The sequence below is a fragment of the Narcine bancroftii genome, chromosome 2 (assembly GCF_036971445.1).
Source record: "Narcine bancroftii isolate sNarBan1 chromosome 2, sNarBan1.hap1, whole genome shotgun sequence".
Lineage (NCBI taxonomy): Eukaryota > Metazoa > Chordata > Chondrichthyes > Torpediniformes > Narcinidae > Narcine > Narcine bancroftii.
In genome coordinates, this window is record NC_091470.1 from 247131080 (window position 1) to 247155818 (window position 24739).

Sequence of the window (24739 nt, forward strand, 5' to 3'; positions counted from 1 at the left end):
AGGGAAAAGTCCAGGCATGAGAGTGTAGCTGAAAGACTTGCTGCAACTTATCATGTCTCCATGGGTGACTGATTTTTAAAGCAGGAGCCCATGGGAATCTTGGTCATCAAAGAGGTTTGGGTAGAATGTCATGACTCTCAACATCCCTGGGAGTTGGATTTTTTTACAAATGGGTATATATATCTGCCTCCTGCCCTGAGGTTCCTACTCCTCCATGAGTAGCCTACAATACCTCCACAGTGCTTACAGTAAGGGAGTGGTGCCACTGATTATCTCAGCAGCAATTTGTCCAGTCAAATATCCTAATGCCGACAGAGGGACCCACGAAATTTTGATACATGCAAGAAGTAAGCAACATGGTCCAGGTTTGAGATTGTATGGGGCTTTGAGCTCTGATTTGTGTAAGTATGGGTGGAAGTGTGCATAATGCAAATACCGATCCTTTTGTTGTGTGGCTTATGTCAGGAAAATGTCAGGTTTACTCATATTCTAGTCAGGGTCAATTTGATTTTGGATTCCAAAACATTAAAAAAAAGTTTATTTACATTTTAAAGAGAGTTTTATGAGAATTCCCTGTTTCAACTGTGAAAAATAAAGAAAATTTGAAGTTTTCATGTTGACTACACATAACAATCTCACAAAAGAATTATAATAAAATTATCAAGGAACTTTAATCAATGAATAATATTAGATTCTGTTGCACAGTTCTTTTTACATCTCATTAATGAGAAATTCTAGAAAACTGGCATTTCTCCTAGCAAGTCTGATATCATAAGGGTCGAATAAATTGTTCAAATATAGGTTAAAAATTACTGATTTGATTGGTGCTTGGTCATTTTATACCCTTCAAATAAAAATGCAGTCATTTTAATTATGCCAACATTCAACACATTTCTCATCATCAATCTTTTATTATTTGCCTTTTCCATTTAATTCCTACCCTCCATTTCAGAAAATATAAGTCGAAAATTGCAGTGTAAATTTACTGGCTGTAAAGCTATTAAGGTAGAATCTATAGGTCTAACTTTCAAGGTGGATTTACATGTGCCAAGTTACAAAAGACATCACTGTAAAAACTGGATGCACCAAATATCTATTTATAACACTGTCTCCCTGAGCTTGGAAGCACAAAGATGAGTATTTTTTTCCAATAACACTGTGGCAGAATTGATCAGAGTGAGATTGCTTTTTTTTAAGTCTAACAATCGTCAGTTCCTTTGTTAGAATTGTTTAAGTCAAAAGGGAGGTTAGGTGGCCTGGGTCTTGATCTCTACCATTGGTTTACTGATTCTGAAGTTAGCATAAAAGGTCATATCAAGGATTGTGTGATTTTTTGAAAACATAATGTTCCTTTCATTGAGGAATACAACTGAGATCTTGTTACTGTCATTAACATGAAGTTGCTAATTGTCTTGTACACACCTTTAAAACATGATATCATTTTTGAATTAATAAAAAAATTAAAGGATGATTTGATTTTGGTGATATAAAAGACAATGATTCTGGTGCGAGATATGAGAATTCAGAGCATGTTCTATGTAGCTGCATTCCAAACAGATGTTAAGAAATATTCAACTACCAGGGAGGCAAATTATATCAGGGCTATTCAACAATATAATGAATTCATGTTGATGCATCTGACACATGTTAGGCAGGAATGGGAAGCATTTGAAAAGAAAAGTCTAGCACACACTATGTGAAAACGAGTTTGTTAAAAAAAATCATCATTATACTGGAATTACTACTCTCTATTCCAATGCCTAGTAATGTATAAAGAGTCATAAATTGTCTTTTGTTATTGTTACATTTTAGAGGGATTGGAATTATCAAACCCCATATAAACAACTTCGGATAAGTACAGGATTGTCCCTTGGTCTGGAAGATGAAACCTCAGGCTCTCACCATACCTGGTTTGAAGAAGCATTTTTGAACTCCTTGTTTCAAAGCACTCATTTGACAGTCTGATTCTGTAATGGTCTACAAGAAAGTTCATCTTTGTCAATAATGTGAGACAAGAATTGCCAGTGCCACACTATGCAACATCACCTTCACTTGGTGTGATAATCATATTTTAACCAGGATATCAAGGGGGACAAAACCCATCTTCTTCCCACTGTGCACCTTAATGAATCCATTATTCTCTTCGCCTTTGTCCACACAGATCTGTGAATAAAGATGAAAATTCAAAAGGTCCATGTGAGATTCATGTGGCAACATTAAATTTAGCTGTCAGTCTCCCGAAGAACAGGACCAAAACACAATTACTCATTAGCTTCAAGGCTTTCTTATGATGAACCATGACAAGGTTTCCCAATCCTGTTTCCCCTGATCTCCTGAAGTCCATGCATTGTCTTTCAAATTTTCAAGAACTTAATTGCTGTGGATTTAACTTATATTGTAATCAGTGCATTGGTGCAAAAGGAAAATCCAATAAAACTGTACATAATGAAATCTGAACCAAAAACAGAAAATGCTAGATCTTAACTGGTGCAAAAGGAAATGCTTGGTCTTTGAGAGGGAGTTGGCACAGACTCCCAGGAGCCTCAAACCTCATACCTGAAGGGTATGGAACATATAGCTGATGTACAGTCAATCTTGTAGTTAATTCACATAATCTTTGAGAATAAATAAATGAATACCCAATTAACACAAATGCAAATCAATCCCCTCTACATTTCAAATCCAACCTGTGAAAATGTTAAAATCTAGACTCGAAAACCTGCAAGTCGGTTTTAACTGCCCTGACGTGCAGTGGCCTCGTGATGAGTGTTCAACTGCTATACAGCCTCCCCAGGTTTTGCTGTAATGGAACTGTTCAACCTCTCCATCTGACTATTGAGTCTATAAATTAAAGATGACTCTCCTTTGAAGTTGAAACTGCTGTGTATTTTGACTAAAGATATTGACTCATCTCCACTTGTCAGCACTCATTGCTCACCTGTAGAAAAATGGTAGAATTTACTTTTAAATAAAAACAGAAAATGCTGGTAAAGGTCAGCAATTCTAGCAACATCTATGATTTTTATTTGGAATTTTTTTGTTCCCTCAAATGGAACATTTCTGTCGATCAAGCATACTGAGGATTGATATCAATATCCCTCAATATTCCTCAGCATCCAGGGTTCCCTATGTGTTACCCCTGAATTTAACCCTCACAAAAATCATGTTGAATTCTTTCCACTGTGCAGACGTAGATTTAACTACAAGTAGATGCTCCCAATCTACCCTTGCCAGCAGCTCTCTTAAATTGATGAAATGGCCTTCTCCCAAAATGAAACATTTTTTAAACTGTTTCATCCCTATATTTTTCCATAATGACTGTAAAGTGTTCAGCATTTCCAAAATAATTCCCCACTGATGCTTCTTCCACTTGACCAGGTACCTTCTGAAAGATAAGGTCCAGCTGTGCTCCTAACTGAATGCAGAAACCCACAAGAAAACAAGAACAAACAGAATAGGAGCAGCATTAGGCCAGCTGGCTAGCGAAGACTGATATGCCATTCAAAATGACCATGGATGATCTGCCCTACGTCTCATCTCCTCTTCTGTTTCAGATCCCTACCGACTTCAATTCCCCAGTCTTTTAAATATTTATCTACCTCCCCATCAAGAATCTTCAGTGATGAAACTTCCACAAGTCTTTGGAATACAGAATTCTGGAGATTCACCAGCTACCGTGAGTAGAAATTCCAAGGCATCTCAGTTTTGCATAACTACCATTTCATCTTGTACCCAAGATTTTATTCTACACTTTCTGTATAAAATAAATTGTAACAAAATCTTATCACTATGACCTACTCAAAAGTTTAAAATTTTGAACTATAAATGGTTGAAATGTTAAATTTGAGGCATTGTAAACTTCACTTTTTCATTGTTAGATCATCAAATTCAAACAAATTTTAAAAAGATTGTTGATTACCTGATTTTCTTTTACATTTATCTGTCCTTCTTCTTTTAAGCCTGTGAATGCCTTTGTGCATCTGAAGACCTTTTCACCCACCATCACTTTCTGAACAAATGTTGCAGGGAAATATCCAACTCTGTCAGCAATTTTACCCTGGTAAATGGAAGATATAATTTCATAAATATCAAATTCTTCCAGACAATTTAGATGATTTCGTTTTACCTTCTGTCACTGACAGTTATTGAGCTGTTTCTCAAAAGTACTGCATTGTCTTTACATGATATCATATGATTTGGAAGAGGTTTGGGAGATACTGGTGGGGTCATACTCTGTGGATAGGGAGATACTAGGGGGGGGTCATACTCTGACCATTCATGTTTTTCCTTCAATCCTGATTTATGGCGTCACAAATTTTCCAGGGCTGCTTTTATGTCTGAAATTACCCCTGTAAATTTTAACTTAGCTTAAAATGAATTGCACAAAATTGTTTCGACAATAATGATAGCCACACAAACTGTGGCCAGTTAATGGATTGAATTAAAGCATTAAGAGATTTGGCTGAGATAGCTGATTAAGCCAACTTTTCCAAGCCAACCAAATTGTCAACATCAGTTCGTCCCATTTGTTTGCATTTGGCCCATATTCCTCTAAATTGTTCCTATTCATGTCCCTGGCTAAATGTCTTTAAAATATTGTAATTGTATCCTCTTCCATCACTTTCTCTGGCAGCTGATTCTCCATGTGAAAAGGATCTCTTTTAAATCTTTTCCCTCATCTTTAACTTAAGCCCTCTAGTTTTGGACTCCACCACCTTATTCATTTTGCTCATGACTTTATATACATCTATGAGGTCACCCTCAGCTTTCGACGCCACAGAAATAATCTCTTCTTATAATGCAACCTCTCTAGTCCCAGTAATATCCTTATGAATCTTTTCTGCACCCTTCTAAACTTAATTGCATCTTCCTGAAAGTTGGATGACCAGAACTACACATAATGTCTTATCAATATCTTATAGAGTTGAAACATGACATTCCAACTCATACACTTGACGCTCTGACCAATAAAGGCAAATATGCCAAATGACTTCTCCATGGTCCTGTTTACCTGTGTTGCAACTTTCAAGGAACTAGATACCTGCACCCTTAGTTTTCTCAGTTTTATAACCTATTTGATCTAGATCCTGTTGTAATCTCAGATAACCTTCTTCATTGTTCAATATACAATCTATTTTGATGTCATTTGTAAACTTAATCACCAAGCTAACAGCATTGTCATCCATGTGGTTAATCTTCTATTGGATTGAACTTCATTTTCTTGCCACAGATTTGCAAGTCATTATGAATCTTGATTAATAAATGGTATTTCATTGATTCTGTAATTCAAGTGTGAAAATAAGTTTGTAGGGAGTTCAGCTCAGAGGTAAGATTTTAACCCTTTAGCACTGCTGGTCCCCGAAAGCACAATTCTGTGTCGGATCACAGAACTGTAACCTGTTTCTACAGACTTACCTCTCCAGCCTGCAAACAGAGAAATTATAGAATTTCCATTAAAAAAAATGTTCCAATATATTTCACATACAGGTATGCACTAGTTAATATCCACAATGCGTTCTGTAAAATTGGATGTTATGCGATGAGGACATTGTGCGAACACCATACAATATACTTAGTTAAGCTCTATGGGATACTGTAGTGTACCTGTAAATTTTTTCTTTCTAAGTAGTGATCACTGTGGGGACAAAATGGGGCTGTGGGAAGAGATTAAAGCAGTGGGATCCATGTAAAACCATGATTTCAGATGATGGATGGTTTTTACAAGTAGATTCTACAAATTACAATTTATGGTTGTAAAACCAAAAATTCTGGGTAGATGTATCTGCCAGGGTTACCCATCCAGTATGGACACTACAACTGAAGTAGGCATCAGGAAACCACTTTCGTATTTTTCCCTCGTATAATCATGAACTCAATATCGACTACAGTCTCAGCTCAAAGAAGGAGCCTTCATCAAAGGCGAACAGGGGAGGCAACAACTACATTTTGGAGGGTCAGAGATCATGATGGATGAAGAGACATGATTGCCCATCCTGAATGGAAAGACACCTGGATGAATGAATGAAGTATTGCAATGCATATTGCTTAGGGGACACAAGATGTCCTTGGCAGATAAGATAAAGGAGAATCTTAAACAATTCTACAAGTTTATAAAGAGCAAAGGAGTAACTAGGGAGAGAAAAGACCCTCTTGGGGTTCAGTGGTCATCTATGTGTTGAGCCATGGGAGATGTGGATGATCTTCAATGAATACTTCTCATCTGCATTCAGAACTGATGAATTCAGGGAAGAGAATAATCTTGAAACATTGACACTATGGTCAAGGAGCTGATGCGGTCTTCAAATGCATGAAGGAGGAGAAGAAGGCATATAGCACGCATGCCTTCATTGGTCAGAGCAATGTGAGGTATTGGTGAGAATGTACTTTCAAAAGGCTGTGGATGCCAAAACACCAATTACCACTGCAGTTATTAAGTGTGAGATAGATGGAGAACCAACTTCAGGTCCCTCCTCCCTCATGACTGAGTTGTTTCACTTACCATTATGATTTTGGGGTGTGGAATGAAACCAGAGCAGTTGCAGGAAACCTGGAGAATGGTCAAACAGCACCCAAGAGCAAGACCTAACCTTGGTTTCAGGATTTGAATAGCAACACCAACTAATGTGCCTCTGTGGCATCCTAAATATATTAAATTACCCACAGTAGATTATTGGGAAGATGGCATCCATCATTGCCAATATTCACTCAAGAAAGTTAACCTTCAGGTCCTCTTCAATTGGTTCTTCCCAGTGGTTGATGAACTGCTCCAAAATTGCAATGTGGCATCAAGTGGTAAATTGGCCTTTGCTGAGACCCTTCTCAAGAAAAATGTAATTACTAAATGTGGACTTTTACTAGCTCCCAAATGCCCTTGAATTTGTCAACTGGAAGAGACCATGGAGAATCCTTGAGAAATTTGGCTGTGCTCTGAAGGTTGCCTTTATTCTGTGAAAAGAAACACAGTTAATGTTTCAAGCCAAAATCTCTATGACAGAAATGAAAAGGAGAGAAAACAGGTTAGTTTTAGGTTGTAGGGAGAAGGGGGAGGGACTGTGAAGAGAAAGGAAGTATCTTTGAAAGGTGAAGCCAGGTTTGCCTTGGTTAAAAGCCGTTATCCAAACCATCTGGTTCACAGGTAATGCATCATCTGTGTAACGGTGTACAAGCTGTGATTCTAACCAAAACGTTGCCTGCAGATCAAATCCCATGGCAGGTTTGGATCAAGCAAGAGTGTATTATAGCTCTAAGCCCCAACCTCCTTCTCAACTTCTCTCACTGCAAAATTGTACCCCATATATAACAAACATTCTGGAAGATGTATTTTTATTAATAATTGAATGCTGGAAATCTTTTTTTAAAAACTTGCAAAAGCTAAGAAAAGAAAACAGAAAATGGAAAATGCTTCTTAAGTAAGCAGGTCTGGCAGTGTCTGTGGGAAGAGATACAGTTAATGTTTGAGATAAGGGACCCCTCATTAGACTGAGAAAGGGAGAAGTGAATTTGTCTAGGTAGCAGTGAAATGTGAGTGAAAATTCTATCAGTGTCTTTGTTATACACCCTCCTTCTGAAAATCCATCTGCATTTCATCCATTCTCATTTCTGATGAAGGATCCCAGACCTGAAACCTTGACCATTTGTCTTTTCACAGATGCCACCTGAGTTGCTGAATTTTCAAGCATTTTCTATTTCTATTGTGGCCTTCTGTTAGAATGGGGCAAATGTTTGGTGGGGTTCCATATCTCAAGTAAAATCACAGAAATCCTGGATAAATTCAGCAGGTCTCGCAGCATCTTTTGGAGGTAATAACATATTACCAACGTTTTGGTTCTGAGCTCTTCTTCAAGCATTTCTATACCTTGAAGAAGGGTTCAGGCCCAAGACGTTGATTATATATCTTTGCCACCTATGGATGTTTCAAGACCAGATGAGTTCCTCCAGGATTTCTGTGTATTTATTAAAATCACAACATCTGCAGACTTATGTGTATCATTCCAAATCTCAAGAACCTGCTTACAATGAAGGCAGACTTAGTAATGAAGTTCACCCCTGCCTAAAATGTATAAGCTTAGTAATTGGTTCTCTCCCAGAAAGGAGCACTGAAAGATTTAAAGCTCAGACACAGCAGTAACTTCATGGGCTGCGGCAGAGAGATACACACACACACTCCTTTATGATGATTAACACTTGGATTATCAATTTCAAAGTCCTGGAGAATTAATACAAGAGCATTGATAGGATAAGTGAATGAATGTCATCCTTCTCTTTCAGGACAACAACCCAACACTGAGGCATTGATTACAAATGGTCAACTCTGATTGGCAGATTATATTGTTCATGTGCTCACAATGCAAGTTCAATTTCAAGGTTATTGCTACGTGTTCCGAGATGCAATGAAAAGATCCATTTGTGTGCTAAAAATGCAGTATAGAGTGCAGGTTTACCGAGAGCTATCAGTTAGATATCTGTTAGAATGGAGCAACAATTGTGCAACATAATTTTACTCTGAGAGACTGAGAGCAGCAGGAAAGAAACTGTCCTTCAATCTCATTGTGTGTAATTTTACACTTCTGAACCGTCTGCCTGATGAGAGGAGGGAGAAGAGAGTGTTGCCTGGCTGAATATGTTGGCTCCTTTTCCGAGGCTTTGGAAAGTGTAGTTGGAGGATAGGAAGGTTTGGTCGGCTTTCTTGGCTGATGCATTGAGTGTTTGACCACATCAGGTCGCTCGAGATATTTGCACCGAAGAAATTAAAGCTATCTACTCCCTTCACTTCAGAGCCATAAATTTGGACAGGAGAGGGAGCATCCATCCATCTTGACCAGCTTCTTTGTCTCACTGATGTTGATGGTTATCCAGATACTAAGCTGCTTGGCTCATTCTCTCACTTCTATATTACATCCTGTCATTGTTTGTGATCTGGCATTCAATAGTGGTGTGATCTACAAATTTGTAGATGGAGTTGGAGCAATATTTGGCTAAACAGTCAAAGGTGAACAGGGAGTATCATGTGGTGGGGAAGGAGGGGGTGGGGGCATGCACAGAGTTGAGTACACAGCTTTACAGGGCACTGGTGTTGAGGATGATCATGGAGGATTGTAATCTGCAGGACATAAAGTCACTAAATAGCGCAGGAACCTAACTCCTTGTTCCTTTGAGTTAATCAGATCCAAGAAAATACACCAAGAATGTACAGATTTAAAACTTCCTTTAAAAATATCTAATTCTCACTCACCCTGGGTTCCTTGCCTGCATCCAAACAAAATGGAAAAGGGAACCTGGGGCGACACTATGATGCATCAATGTTCCACCATAACATCTTCCCCCCTCAGCATTCCAAAGAGACCAATCCTTTTGCAACTCCCTAGTGCACTCTTCCATCTGCAATAGCAACTCTCTTCCTCACTCTTCTTCTCCACAGGAGATATGACAGCTTTCCTCACTTCACAAACAACATCTGACGCACTGCGGGTTGCCTGCAATTCACGACATTTTACTTTTACCTTCCCTCAATCAACCTGGTAACTGAATAGCTTCAACAACAGCTTACACCATGGCAAACTCACCAGACACATTCCCTCTCTCTTAACAGACCCTTCCCAAAACCTTCTTAAAACTTAAAAACACACTTGTTTTCTCTTTTTCCCAGTTCTGTGACAGATCTTTGGCCTGAGACATTAACTGCTTTTCCTTCCACAGGATGTTTCCAGGGTGTGGTGGTACACCACCGGCCTCCTGCAGGGGGCAACCTCTGTACCTGCAGGAGTGTAAGGGGACAGGACAACACCTGGCCAGCTGTCAATCAGTCGGCCTGAATGGATCAAGCCCCACCCAGTCGGGTGTCAATCACCCTCCGGGATATAAGCCTGCGCCGGCCTTCTGAGGCCTCACACAGAGTTGCTGCAGCCACAGCCAGCCTGGCTCTGTGGAAGTCTTTGTGGATTAAAGCCTGTTGTACAGTCTTTACCTTGTGTGTGTCTGATTCTGTCTAGCAGCGTACCACACAGGGTTTTTTGTTTGTATTGCTGAGCACCATGAATATCTTCATTGTGAGTCAGTAGCAAATCTGCAAAAACTATGCAAGAAGCAGACCGCTTCAAATAGCATCTGACTGCCCAGAATCTGCAAGTCACGTGGATTCACCTGTCACCACAGAACAAGAAGCAAGTCATCCTTGGCCCTGATTCTGAGGAAGACTGTTAGGAGGGATGGTTGAGAGGATGTGTCCTCCTCTGTAAAACTTGGGGGACATATTTTCAGAACAGGGTGCTGCTCATTTGAGAGGAATAGGAAAATGATTGGGAAAAAAATTCCAAGGTTCAGGATTTATGTTCAGTTGAAAAAGTAGGGATTGGTTAGAAAGAGTCAATATGGTTTTGTGCAGGGGAAATCCTATATAACAAATCTGATTCAGTATCTAAGAACAATGATGAAGGCAGCACGGTTAACATGGGGGGTGGAATAGTAGACTTAGACCAGCATATCCCAAACTGGGTTCCATTCCGTGGATAAGCACAGGGGTAAGCGTAGCAGAAAAAATCGCAAGCAGTAATAATGATCTACCCATTTTACTTTAAATTACTTTTTACCTCTGTCTTTAATTCAGCTTGTTTTGGGGGAGACTAGATGGTGGCCACAGTGGGGTGGGGAGGGGGAGGGAGAGCCAAATCAGACTCAGGAAACCTGGTTTGCTTGGTCTTTTGAAAAGAACACCAAACAGCGCTGCCAGAAATACCCAGAAACCCCATGGTGAGAATGCACCTCATCTCCGCTGAAGGGGCCAAGGATGCAGTCGTGACTCAGAAGTGTCTTAAGGAGCGTGTGCAGTGTTCTCCAACACCCCGACTCTGCGTGGGTGAAGCCGGGTGACTGTGGGCCAGATTCAGCGCCACGCCATTGCCGGGGTGATGTACACAATTTTTTCTGAGAACTGGCGGTGGCAGCATGAAGATTTGAGGCATGTGCAAGGTGGGGGCTCTGAAATACCGGAGCCCAGCCTGTCACCTGTGGTAAGTGAAGAACTGAACTGATGCACAGCCAGCGGTGGCTAATACAGCTAAATGAGAGTCCAGTAGCGAGGGTCAGTGGGGGCGGCCTTGGCCACGGCGGGGAGCAAAGGGTGGCAGGGACAGCTCAGGATGCGGCAGGGAGCAAGAGGCACCGGGGTAGCCTGGGCCTAGTGCAGGCCAAGGTCAAGGGGGGCCTTACTAAAGCTTAGCCAAGGGCCTGGGTGGTAGTTAATCCATTACTTTCTTACTATGCTTGTGTATATACCAGGTCTTTGAAACTGTAATTGGAGACTGGGGTTCCGCGATTTCCAAGTGCTCCCCAAAAGGGTTCCATTAGCTAAAAAGTTTGGAAGCCCTGATTTAAACTAATTAAATAGGAAAAATGACTGAATAAAGAACATTATACTGCAGGCAGGAACAGGCCCTTTGGCCCACATGTACGAGCTGAGCATGATGGCCCAATTTAAACCAAATTTTCCTGCTTGCTTCTGACATGTGTCCCTCTAATTCCCTGCACATTCATAAGTCGGTGACCAAAACTCTCTTAGTTTTTAAATAGTTATAGAGCAATGTAGTTGGAGCATTAATTTGAGCAAGGCCAGTTTGGTGGCATTAGAGGTTGGTTAGCATTGGGAGAGGATATTTTCAGGTTTGGGATAGCTGTAAAATGGGATTTTTCTTTTCTCTTTACTCATTTGTCCTGAAGCTTCAGACTTTCTGAATGATAGAAGTTCCTTGCTGGGATAGGAGACAGGATGATGGTTCCTATTTTTCTGGAGTCTCTTGGGCTATTGCTGATCTTATGATGGAGACTTACATGAGGTTTTAAAAATTTCTTCCAGATTACAGCCTAAAGGATTTAGAAGCCTTACCTTCCACCATTCCTCATTGGAATGATCCAGCAGAAAAATTCTATCTCCAGCCCTGTAATTTATAAAAAAAATAAGTAACATTAACCATCAAATTAAGTTAAATCTTGTTGAAATACTGCCTTTCAAATTCGGTGTCTGAAAGATGCCGTAATTCAAGGAGACTTAGGAGTTCTTTGGTAATTTAAGCCAAAGTGTACTTTCCTCTATTCACACTGGAATCAATAGAAAAAAAAGGCTATTTACTTGTTGATGGAATCAAGATGTGCATAAATTATTGCTCCAGTTGCTTGCATGTTCCCAGCAGTGGCACTTAAGTGAATCTGACTCTAATCAATTTGGGAGCATTGTGGAAATATGATATGGTAAATAAATCCAATGTTGTTAATATGGAAACAAATCTAAGCTGTTCTAAATTTATTTCATATTTCTGAAAAATTTGAAGACACTAAATTGTGCTAAGCTCCAATGAATCCATGCACCGTAGAATGTGGGGATTAAACAATCTGAGCACAAATATCCCATCTTTCATCTTGCACGCATTGATCTCATTTCATTTAATGGTGGGTGCGGACTTGCCTCTTGGTTAATAACTGAAAGAAAAAAATCAGCCAAGAATCTATCATCAGTCTCACTGTAGTGTTCATCTCAATCCTTTTGTCCTCACAAAGAACAAACTTTGATAAGAATTGTTGTGGTTTAAAGACAGCTTAATGCCTTTCAATACATTTCTGAATTGATGATAAATGCCAGTAATGATGACATGCCAAGAACAAATGGAGAAAATAATTGAACTAAGTTACATTTGTGCCTTGCCTAGTAATGTCTCAATTTTTGAATTCCCATCCTTATTTTCCAATATTCTTCTCTTCACACAGGTCTGTTTTACTTCCCTGTTGCTCCACCATTAATGCTAATGTCTTGCTTGAAGAACTGATTAGTCAGGGACCAGACTTAATACAATTATTTTTCAACAAAAGAAGTGGCAGCATAGTTAACGTTGTGGTTAGTACAACGCTATTACAGCGCCAGCCACCTGGGTTCAAACCTGCTGCTGCCTGTAAGGAGTTTGTACACTTGCTCCATATCTGTGTGAGTTTCCTCCGGGAGCTCCGGTTTCTCCCACCAAAATGAATGGAGGTTGTAGATTAATTGAGTGCAATTGAATGGCACTGGCTCATCTAACTTTATATAAATTTCAAAGTATTTTAATTTAAATCTATTGAGTGACATGGCCATCATCCAGAGTTGGCATCAGAACAAGTCTAATGGGGGAGGGCATTAGTGTAATTGTGGGGGGAGGGCACAAACTCCCGTTCGAGGACTTAATCAGAGGGCTGGGGGAGCAGCATGGAGCATGGGTGTCATACATGCCATGATCCTCCTCCGTGTGTCTCCATCACTCCCCCCCCCCTCCTTCTGACGATTTTGGTGGAAACCCCCCCCCTTGATGGTGTCACCCGGTGGCCCTACAGGTGGGTGGGTGGCACAACAACTTATTTGGGAGGGGGTCATGGCCCATGATGCCAATCCTGCCAATATCATCCCAACCATATTCTCCAAAGACTTAGGTTTAGCTCTCTAGGTACCCACGATTGCCTCAAATGAATCTCAGGAATTAGTCATGAAACTTCCACCAACAGTCCATCCCTCAATAATAGGCTGCTGCTCAGAAGCTAGGGTTCAATTTCAGCTGGAGGAACATGTGGACTCTGAGGTATGTTGGAGGATAGTTTGATAGCTCCCTCAGTTTCAAACATTTATTTCAGGTAACCACAACTCCCATCTGATCCCATGATTCTCAACTCTACTTACTTTTGCACTTACGTTTTTCCTTCTGTAACTTTTCTTTCCCTTGCCCTTCCCCAATGGTTTCTCCCTCCACTTGCCCCTCTACCTGATTCTCCACTTGCAACACATTCACTTCCATATTGTATCATCTCTGGGCCCCTCCCCCAGTATTTTCCCCCTTTGTAGTTGTAATTTCACCGTTTGTATATTAGTCTTGATAAAGGGTTCACATTTGAAATGTTGACTGACCATTTCTTCTCATGGATGTTATCTTACCTGCTGAGTTGCACCAGCAATTATTTATTTGCTCACTGAATGTAAGAGTTGCAATGTCAAGTTGCAGTTGAACAAAACATTGTTCCTGCCATACATGAAGGATTTTGCACAGTTTTGGTCATCAGTACCAGAAGGATATGGTGGCAATATAGTGAGTGCAGAGAAAATTTGCCAGAATGTTGCCTGGAACGGAGGGTTATACTTATAAGGAGATTTTAGATAGGCTGAATTTATTCTCAGTCGAATGTAAAATGCTGAGAAGTAATTTTATTGAGGTTCATAAAGTTATGAGCAACATAGATTAATAATCTTTTTTCCTCTAGTAGAAGGTCTATAGCAGGTGGGCATAATGTTATTGTGAGAAGGGAGAAATTTAAAGGCAATCTGAGGGACAAGTTTTTCAACACTTGGGCTGCCAGAGGAAGATGTTGAGGCTGAAACAATTACAAGATTTAAAAGGCACTTAGTCAGGAACTTGGATAGCAAAGTTGAAGAGAGATGGACAAGCTTCACAGACAGCATGGACAAATAGGTTTGTTTCTTGCTGAATGTTTCTGTGCTTCCATGTCTCTAATCTTTTTCATCAAAGAGTTACTTACATAAGGAGCATAGTTTGCAGGAATAGAAGGTTTAAAGGTACTCTAAACATTTTATTTCATTCTTCCAAACTCAAGAGAGTTAATCAGCTTAATTTTTTTTCTCATCTTAAATCAGCCATCCCGACAAAAGAACAAGCATTACTTTTCATGGATGTATATCCTCCCCAAGAAGGAAGGGCATGTAATGATATTGATCAGGTTTGCATGGCCACTAGCAATGTCTCACTGTTTGAATAGACTTGGCTGCCAGCAGGGGGCTGACACACAGTATGCAGATCTGAAGCCTCATGCCATGCCTCATGTGCTGTTTACAACAACTTTAAAGTAAAGAACCTTTTCCTGTTGTCTAAGAACTCACACATATGAATACAAGATGAAACAGGACAGACCTCTTCATCAGATTCCAAATGCAATCTCACCAGTCTTCCTATATGATTTGAATAAGATATCTCTGCTCTTCCAACCAAATCCCCTTGCAATAAAGGTCACCATGCAATTTGCCTTTCCTCATTGCTTTTTGCATGGGCATAGTAACTTATAATGAACCCTTGAAACTCAACATTTTCCTATACCGACTATTAAGAAGTATGCTAAATTTAATAATTCTGATTTTCCCACATGATTTTCATTCTTCCAATACCCCAGCCATTTATTTTGAAAGCCTATAATTTTTAATGCCTCTGTGAATCCTTCTCTCGGCAAGCTCTGTGTATCCTTGATGAAGTGGATGTCAGTAAATGATGATAATAGTCCCATTAATTTCTATGGAAAGGCAGGGATTAATCAAAGTTCTCAAATTTTTATTCAGGGAAGATACTATCTCTTACCAATTTGATTGAAGGTTTTCAAAAGGTGATATAAATGTGTGGGGCAGTGTGGTTGAAGCAGTCTTAATACACTTCAGTAAAAAGGATGACAAAATGCCACACAGGAGTCAGGTATAAAAGATTAAAATCCAATGGATCTGAGGAAAATTGGAAAAATGGATCCAAAATTATCTTGGTGATAGGAAGTTATGTTTTGTGATTGGAAGTCTGTGACAAGTGGTGTATGATAAATATTATTTCATGGACTCTTACACATTAATTACGTGATATAAATTTGGGAGGCATGATTACTAAATTTGCAGATGACATGAAGGTTAATGGTGGTGTTGATGAGTTAACTTGAATACTATCATTCTGCATATTATTGTTTAGTAGTCTAAACTATAGAATTCAACTACTATACTACAGGGTCATTTCAATTCTGGCAGTCTTAGTAATGTTTGAGGGATATCCTGTGTTTCAACTATCAATGGGTTTCATCAAAACAGTACTTGCATGCAGACCCTACCAAAGTTGCAACTAATCTCTCAAAAGAGATGATAAGGGGAAGATAATGTTGAGGAAGCAACGAATCTGCAGAGCAACTTTTAGTTATGATACTGGGCAAGGAAACAGCAGATAGAATCTTTGGCTTGGCTTCGAGGATGAAGATTTATGGAGGGGTAATGTCCACGTCAGCTGCAGGCTCGTTTGTGGCTGACAAGTCCGATGCGGGACAGGCAGACGCGGTTGCAGCGGTTGCAAGGGAAAATTGGTTGGTTGGGGTTGGGTGTTGGGTTTTTCCTCCTTTGTCCTCCTCTGCGGTCTTCTTCAAAGGAGGTTGCTGCCTGCCGAACTGTGAGGCGCCAAGATGCACAGTTTGAGGTGATATCAGCCCACTGGCGATGGTCAATGTGGCAGGCACCAAGAGCTTTCTTTAGGCAGTCCTTGTACCTCTTCTTTGGTGCACCTCTGTCTCGGTGGCCAGTGGAGAGCTCACGATCTTGGGAAGTCTATGGTCCTCCATTCTGGAGACGTGACCTACCCAGCGCAGTTTGATCTTCGGCAGCGTGGATTCGATGCTGTCGGCCTCTGCCATCTCAAGTACTTGGATGTTGGAGATGAAGTCGCTCCAATAAATGTTGAGGATGGAGCGGAGACAACGCTGGTGGAAGCGTTCTAGGAGCCATAGGTGATGCCGGTAAAGGACCCATGATTCAGAGCCGAACAGGAGTGTGGGTATGACAACGGTTCTGTATACACTAATCTTTGTGAGGTTTTTCAGTTGGATGTTTTTTCAGACTCTTTTGTGTAGTCTTCCAAAGGCGCTATTTGCCTTGGTGAGTCTGTTGTCTATCTCGTTGTCGATCCTTGCATCCGATGAAATGGTGCAGCCGAGATTGGGCAAGTTTTGAGATTGGGCAAGGAAACAGCAGATAGAATATAGTGTAAAGAAGTGTATGATCATGCACTTTGGCAGAAGGAATAAAGCTGTAGACTAATTTCTAAACAGCCAATCAGTTCTGAAATCAGAGGAGCAGAGGGACTTGGGAGTTCTCATGCAAGATTCCCAAAAGGTTAATGTGGTAAACTACTGTATGTATATGTTTGCCTGTTTGTGGAGGCAAACATTGGCTGACAGTGCCTGTAGCTCCTCCCACAGGCTCCAGAATGTTCTACAGCCTCTGCCTAATGCAGAACAGTCGAGCAGCATGGATGTGCTTTTGTTCTAAAGCTAATAAAAGCCTATTAGTTTGTCCAACTTCAGTCTTTTGGAGTTATTGATGGTGCATCAGTTAACTTACAAGTAGAGTTAGTGGTAAGAAAGGAAGGTGAATAATAATCTCCACTGAAGGACACAGTTTCTATGAGGGAACTCTCTTCCAATCTTTCTCCAATTAGTAGGGGCACCAGGCAAGGCTAGTGGTGTCTCTCTATGTGCTTTTATAACAAGTGAAAGTTGACATATTTTGTGTATTTATTACAGTCAATAAAGGAACCTTAATGTACCTTGCATTGCAAATTATCTTTTTGCTTTGATAAGTCACTGGATCATGGTTCAAAGGGTGCAACCATTAAGGACATCTTGCCACTGCAGGCTTCCACTGTAATATCCCATTCACTGGAATGCATCAATGGAATTCAATTATATAAGCCCTGAATATTCTAACATTTTAAAAGCAAAAGGCAACAATTTCTGTCAGTATACGCTGAACAATTAAATAAAATGAACACTATCAGTATTTGAAGAGAGAGGCAGAATGAACCCTGGAGCTTGTTGAAATATAGCAGATCACATTGTTATTAATATTTTGTTGGAACTTGGGAAAGATAACATTTGAAGCTTGGCAGTACTGTATGTAGTATTATGATTGTGTTTTAACTATTACCTGAACAGCTGAAAGTTAGAATATTTTTCTGGACAAGTCTGAAGATAGACCAACAGAATTGTTTTCCATTAAAAATACTTACTGCATTTCCAGATCATCATTCTCTTGTGGAATGAATCTGTACAAGGCAACATAACAGAACTTCTGCAAAGTGTCTTTTCTTTCTGGCTCTTTCAGCTACAAAACAGGAAAATTGTGAGTAAATATCACAGAAACAAGAAAAAGAATCTCCAAACTCCCTCCTATTTGGTTTAGACCCCCCAGAAACATAACCTTTATTTTCATTTCCTTATTAGTTATTAGAGAGTATTCTGACGGAGAAGCAATGTATGGACTCGGATGGACAGGGGTGATAAGGGATGGTCAGCATGGCTTTGTAACTGGGAGGTCATGTCTCAAAAATCTGATTGAGTTTTTTTTGAAGATGTGACTAAAAAGATTGACAAGGGCTGAGCAAGGAATTTGATAAGGTTCTCAACTCTCATGGGCTCGAACCATTTGGACCAGCATTTATTGTACCCCTACCCCCCCCCCCCAACATTAATGTGCTTAGTTTCTTCCTCAAAAAAATTCTTATCCAATTTGTGAGACAAAGATTTCTCATAAACAAAGTCATGCTGAATATTTCTATTCAATTTCTGCTTTTCCAAGTGAAGATAAATCCTGTCTCTGAGAATTATTTTCCAGTAGTTTCTCCACCACTGAGGTAAGACTCACGCTTCTAGTTATCTGGGCCTTGTTGAATAAAGGAACAAAATTTGCTGCTCTTCAGTCAGTTGGTATTTCACCCCTGGCTAACAAAGATGCAAAAATGCTTGTCAGAGACCCAATAATCTCCCTTGTCTCTAAAGGCAGTCTGTGATAAAGGAGACACATAGGAGGCTGCAGAAACTGGAATCAGAGGCTGAATACAATCTGCTGGAGGAGTGCAATGGGTCAGGCAACACCAGTTGTAGAAAAAGAATGGTCAACCTTTCGAGGCGAACCCCTTTATCGAGTCTGGATAAATACAGTAAAGAAATTACCGCAAAGGGGCCAGGATGGGAGAGATGGGCACCATAATGGGATTGATGAATCTCTCTCCTTTTGTCTGACCTCTGCCCATCATTTTTCACCTCATCCTGATTTACCAATCCCCCATCTGAGGCTCCTGTTACCCCCCCCCTCCCCCCCACAAGTGTCTTTGCACTTAAACTATTCCTCTTATGTTTCACATTTCTATCCTGGGATAAAGAATGATTAACTATTGTATTTTTGCCTCTAATAATTCTATCTGGTTGCCCTCAGCCTCAGATGCTCGAGAGAAAAATTGGAATTTTGTCCAAGTCCTATTGAAATCTTCTGAACCCCCTTCAAAGCATCCCAATGCATCGAGAATGCAGTGACTAAAACTGTGCTCAATACTCAAACTCCTAACTTGAGTGGTGTAGGTTGCCAAATGACTTCCCAACATTTATACTCAATGCCATAACTGATGAAGGCAAGCATACCACGTCTTTTTTACCTCCCTATCTCCAGGGTTCCATTTTTACAGAACCATGGACGCAGCTCAAGGTCAATTCTCCTAAGGATCCTTCCATTCTGTGTATACTTTCCTCTTACATTTCACCTCCCAAAGTGCAACAGTGAACACCTCACACTTGTCTGGATCGAACTCCATCTGCCATTTCATTGTCCACATTTCCTATCGATTTTGCTCCATCCTTTGACAATTTTCTTCACTATCCACAACTTTGACAATTTCTATGTCATCTAAAAACTTACTAATCAGCTCTCTGACATTTTCATCCAAATCACATGTGTCACAAAATAAAAACAGATCACAGCACTGATATATGTCAAACAACCTTGGTTGCAGATCTCCAGTCAGTAAGAGCCTTTACCATTACCCTCTGCCAACTTTGAATCCAATGCACAAAGTCTCCATGGATCCAATTGCCTTAATCTTCTGGATCAACTTATCATGAGGACCTTGCTATTTGCCTCTCTAAAGTCCATGTTGACAGCATTCACTAACTTCCCATGTCAATCAACTTCACCAGCTTCTCTGAAAGCTCAATCAAGATTGGAAGTCATGACCTCCCCCCTCACCCTTACAAAACCATGTAGATTATCCCCAATATGAACATACTTTTCAAAATGTGAGTAAATCCTATTCCTAAGATGCTTGTCCAATAATTTTCAAAAGTATAACATTGAATTACTATTCACTCTATGTTTAGATTGGAATACGAGTCCATGTATTATTATTTCTATATATACCAATCCAAATGTATATATTATATTTAATTTATATGGACTTATAATGTATGGTTGTATAATTAGAAACTCAATAAAAATAATTTTAAAAGAAAAGAATTTTCCAACCACAGATAACTCCCACTTCCTGTGCTCCTTTCTCTCTGCTTCTGGTTCCTTTCTGATATTGTTCCACGTCCTAACACCAACACATGATATCCTCTGGTTCTCCGAATTCTACCCCACCTTTAATTGATTCCATCTTCCCTCCCATATCTGGTTCTATTTATCATCTTCCTTCCAAGTTCAAGTTTATTATCATCTAATATAAATATATATACTCACACACACACACACACACACACACACACACACACACACACACACACACACACACACACACACACACACACACACACACACCAGCATCTCGCCATACCATGGTACGTGCATGAAAACACACAATACACAGTATATAAAAATCATATATATATATATATATATAAAATCAAAATAAAGATTTTAAAATATTTGGGATGTCTGTCTCAGGTATAGGATACTGTTCATCAGTCTCACAGCCTGCAGGAAGAAGCAAGTCCCCAGCCTGGCAGTCCTGATCTTGATGCTCTTGTACCACCTTCTTAATAGTAGTGGGTTAAAGATACTGTGCGCTAAAGATACTGTGTGCTGGATGGAAAGGGTCTTCTATAATTCCTTGGGGCCTATTGAGATAATACTCCCACTAAATGTTGCCTATAGAGGGAAAGGAGACCCCAGTGATCCTCTCATCTGATTTAATGATCTTCTGTATAGAATTCTAGTCTGATGCTTTGCAGCTACCATACCACATAATGATGCAGATAGATAGGAAACTCTCAATTGTGATCCTGTAAAAAGGTTGGAGCCAATAGCCTTGCCCACTTCAGCCTCTTTATGAAGTGTAGGTGCTACTTCATCTTCCTGATTAATGAGATATAGATAGAACAACTTATCTGATACAGCATCTACAACCTCTTGTTTCCACATTACTTCTAGCCTGTGACCCTACTCTATCCTCTCCTTCCCCTTGGCCAGGTCTATCTGCCCTCTTTCTCTCTCCTTATCTGTCTCTAACTTTCATCCACCAGCTACAGTTATCTGACTTCACCCTTCTGCCCCACCTGGCTCCATCTGCCAATTATTTCCCTCTTCACTAGATTGCATCCATGGAATGCCAGCCCCTTTCTCTCCCCTTCCTCATTTCTCTTAATACAATGATCTACCCTGATGCAGCAATTTGACCCAAAAGCAACTTCATTTTCTCCACAGATGCTGCCTGACACCAGCAGTTTGTTTTATTTTCCTAAAGAACATCCCATTCCATTCACCATAACTTTGGGTTTATCTTCTCAGGGAAAGATTGCTCACACCACTGACCTTAAGCATGGAATGAACATCAGGAGCGCAGACATCCAACACTGGAAGTTCTTGTTCTCTTCAGTCAGAAGAAATCTAGTTTATGGCACAAGTGATGATACTTACGCATCTGGAGCTGGCATTCAAGTGCCACTGAAGGCAAATGAGATTGCGTTTGAAAACTGCAGAATGGTCATTCAGTCTGCTCGAGCATGAGTAGAGATGGAGCTGAATGGGATTTCAGGGTGAAGGTAAGGAACTGTCAATAGACATTCCAGTCACATGGATAACCAGATATGTGCCTGTTAATACTCAGGATACCCAGTTATAGTGCAATCCACCCTAACTGTTGACCATTAGGACTAATGTTAGAGGCATTAATATTATTGTGCAGTGATTAGAAAATGTACATTTTAGGGCTTGCAAATTTGCATTTCAAGCAGGGAAACTTTTATAACCTGTGAAAGAAAAATGATAGAGTGATACAAAACATTCCATGAAATGAAAGGGGGCTAAATTAAGGTTAGAGAAGCCTGATTATTGAGTGGAAGGAAAGACTGTGGAAGGTAAGCCATTATATAATTTCCATGAATTAAGGAATAAACAGCATCTTAATTTCAAGAATAACTATTGTACACATTTTATTCTAAAGATTGTAGGTGGGGATTGGACGTGGCAAAATGGTTTAATTGAAGCTAATGTTTTACAACAGGTTTCTCAAGTGTTTTAGGTTATCTTTATATTCTTACCGGAGAAGACGAAGGCTTTTTGTCTTCTCCAATGATATTTTCAAGTCCATTTTCTAGAGAATCAAATACTACGAAGAAAGAAAACACACACTATTGCTGATAGTGAGAATTGAGTTCTGATTTCATTTGTACATCTCAGATTTCAGATTTATTGTCAGATCACGTAAATGACATCACATACAACCCTGAGGTTCTTTTTCCTGCAGGCGCAGCAGAATTACCACTAATTGGTAGTCCAATACAAAAACAACTGTACACAGTGTAAATATGTAAACAAACAAAGTACTGTAAACACATAATGAATGCAAACAAACTGACTGTGCAATACAGGGAGAGCAAAAAAAAGCAATAAAGTGCACAAGTAAGATTCCTTAAATGAGTCTCTGATTGAGTTTGTCCTTGAGGAGTCTGATGATGGAGGGGTAGCAGCTGTTCCTGAACCTGATATTATGAGTCCTGTGGCACCTATACCTCTTTCCTGATGGCAGCAGTAAGAACAGTGTGGGCTGGGTGGTGTGGGTCTTTGATGATAGCTGTTGCTCTCCGACAGCAGTGTTCCCTGTAGATGTACCCAATAATGGGGAGGATTTTGCTGTGATGTTCTGGAATGTGTCCACTACCTTTTGCAGGGCTTTATGCTCAGGGGTATTGGTGAGCCCATACCATTCCATGATGCAGCCGGTCAGCACACTTTCCACTGCATCTTTGTAGAAATTTGCCGGGGTTTCTGGTGTCATTACCAAACCTCCTGAGGAAGCAGAGGTGCTGACTTGCTTTTTTCACGGTGCCATTGGTGTATTGGGTCCAGGAAAGATCCTCCAAAATAGTGACTCCCAAGAACATAAACTTTCTCACCCTCTCCATGTTTGATTTCTCCATTGGTCACTGGATTGTAAACCTCTCGCTTTCCTTTCCTGAAGTCAACAATCAGCTCCTTAGTTTTGGTAACATTGAATGCAAGGTTGTTGTTGGTGCACCATTCAGCCGAGTTTTCAATCTCCATCCTCAATGCTAACTCATCCCCTTCCTTTATACAACCCAGTACAGTGGTATCATCGGCAAATTTGTAGATGGTGTCTCATTAACTTGGATGAGGATGGTCTTTAATATTAACCTATGGGCAACTCCAAAAATAAATTTGCATAAAGACAAAGAGATTTTCAAAACTGATAATTTAATAATAATGGAGCCCACATCCCATTGAGAAATAGTCATTGAATTAAATTCAATTTAAAATTTAACTTATACTTGATAAAATCAGTACTGACATGCTATGAAGTGTAGAAGATTTAGCTGCTCAATCAAGCCCCAGAGGGCTCTTCATACAAAGAGTTTTTTAAAAAGTAAGTTTTGGATTCATGCTCACCATTATCACTATATTTTCTGCTCAACCTCAACATTCCTCCTGGTGCATTTATACCTTCCTCTGGAACTTCTGCTAAGTCTGAAGCCTAAGATAAAAAGAAAAGAACAGTATAGGCTACCAAAATGCAAATGAAGACCAACCACAAACTGGAGTATTCGGCAACTTTAGTTATGTTGGAAATTTGAAACAAAGAAATACATGAGCTCTATAGATTACTGGAGCTCAGTACACCACAAGGGCACAAGCAGAAGTGCACTCACTATTGGTATCAGTGGAGATTGTAACCAAATCAAGAGTGAGAAACAGGAAGATGTTACAGGCAAACAAAAGAGCAAGAGGAAATACAAATTGAAATGATCAAATCTCTTATCAACCAACAGGTATTTTTTTTCACATTTCAATTCCAGATTTATTCACAAATATTTTTATAACTTAATTCTTTAATACTTCTATAAATGGACTTGGATGCTCAACTGCATCCTTCTTGTCAGATATTACTCATATGTTTTCTCTTTTTTTTTCCCTGATCTCATCAGTAGTTTCGGACTTGGTGACAGGCTCAAAATAAACTCTTTCTGTGCAATTTAATGTTTAGTGTGTGGGCAACACAGTTAGTGCAGCGATTAGCGCAATGCTGTTACAGCGCCAGGTTTAAATCTGGTGCTGACTGAAAGGAGTTTGTATGTTCTCCCTGTGTCAGCAAGGGTTTCCTCCAGGTGCTTCAGTTTCCTCCCACCCTTCAAAATGTTGGGGTTGTAGGTTAATTGGGGTATCTGGGCAGCATGGGCTCATGGGCCAGCAGGACCTGTCTAAATCTATCTATCTATCTATTTATTTATTTATTTATTTTTAATAACATTTTAATGATCACATTTAAGAGCTGTGAGTTAATCTAACAGCTATACAAGAACTTAGTTGGATTCCACCTGAGGGGCAACTTTTTCACTCAAGTGGTGATCTTTATCTGGAATGAGCTGCGAGAGGAAGATATAGATGCTCAAAAGACATTTGGACAGATGTGCAGAGAGGAAGGGTTTAGGAGGATATGGACCAAATACAGGGAACTGGGTTGAGCCAAGGATGGCAAATGGTCGGCATGGACGAGTTGACCTCGCGGACCTATTCCATGCCACATGGTTTATTACTCTATGTGGCAAATTCTATCATTTGTTTCTTGCAGAATTGAGCTTTAGAATAAATAGCAGGAAAGTTAGACACAGAGGAAAAGCTGTGTGGGTTACAAACTGAATATGT

General features: G+C 39.9%; 1 protein-coding gene across 1 annotated transcript in view; it reads right to left on the minus strand.

Annotated features, from left to right (window-relative positions):
* Nucleotides 1-1420: 1420 nt before the first annotated feature.
* Nucleotides 1421-24739, minus strand: part of stac (SH3 and cysteine rich domain) — a 38155-nt gene continuing 14836 nt past the window's right edge. Inside the window, 6 exon segments of the mRNA XM_069915687.1 lie at nucleotides 1421-2163; nucleotides 3920-4057; nucleotides 11879-11930; nucleotides 17820-17914; nucleotides 22120-22187; nucleotides 23486-23570. Of these exon segments, the coding sequence (XP_069771788.1) occupies nucleotides 2065-2163; nucleotides 3920-4057; nucleotides 11879-11930; nucleotides 17820-17914; nucleotides 22120-22187; nucleotides 23486-23570 (537 nt within the window). The 3' untranslated portion in view covers nucleotides 1421-2064.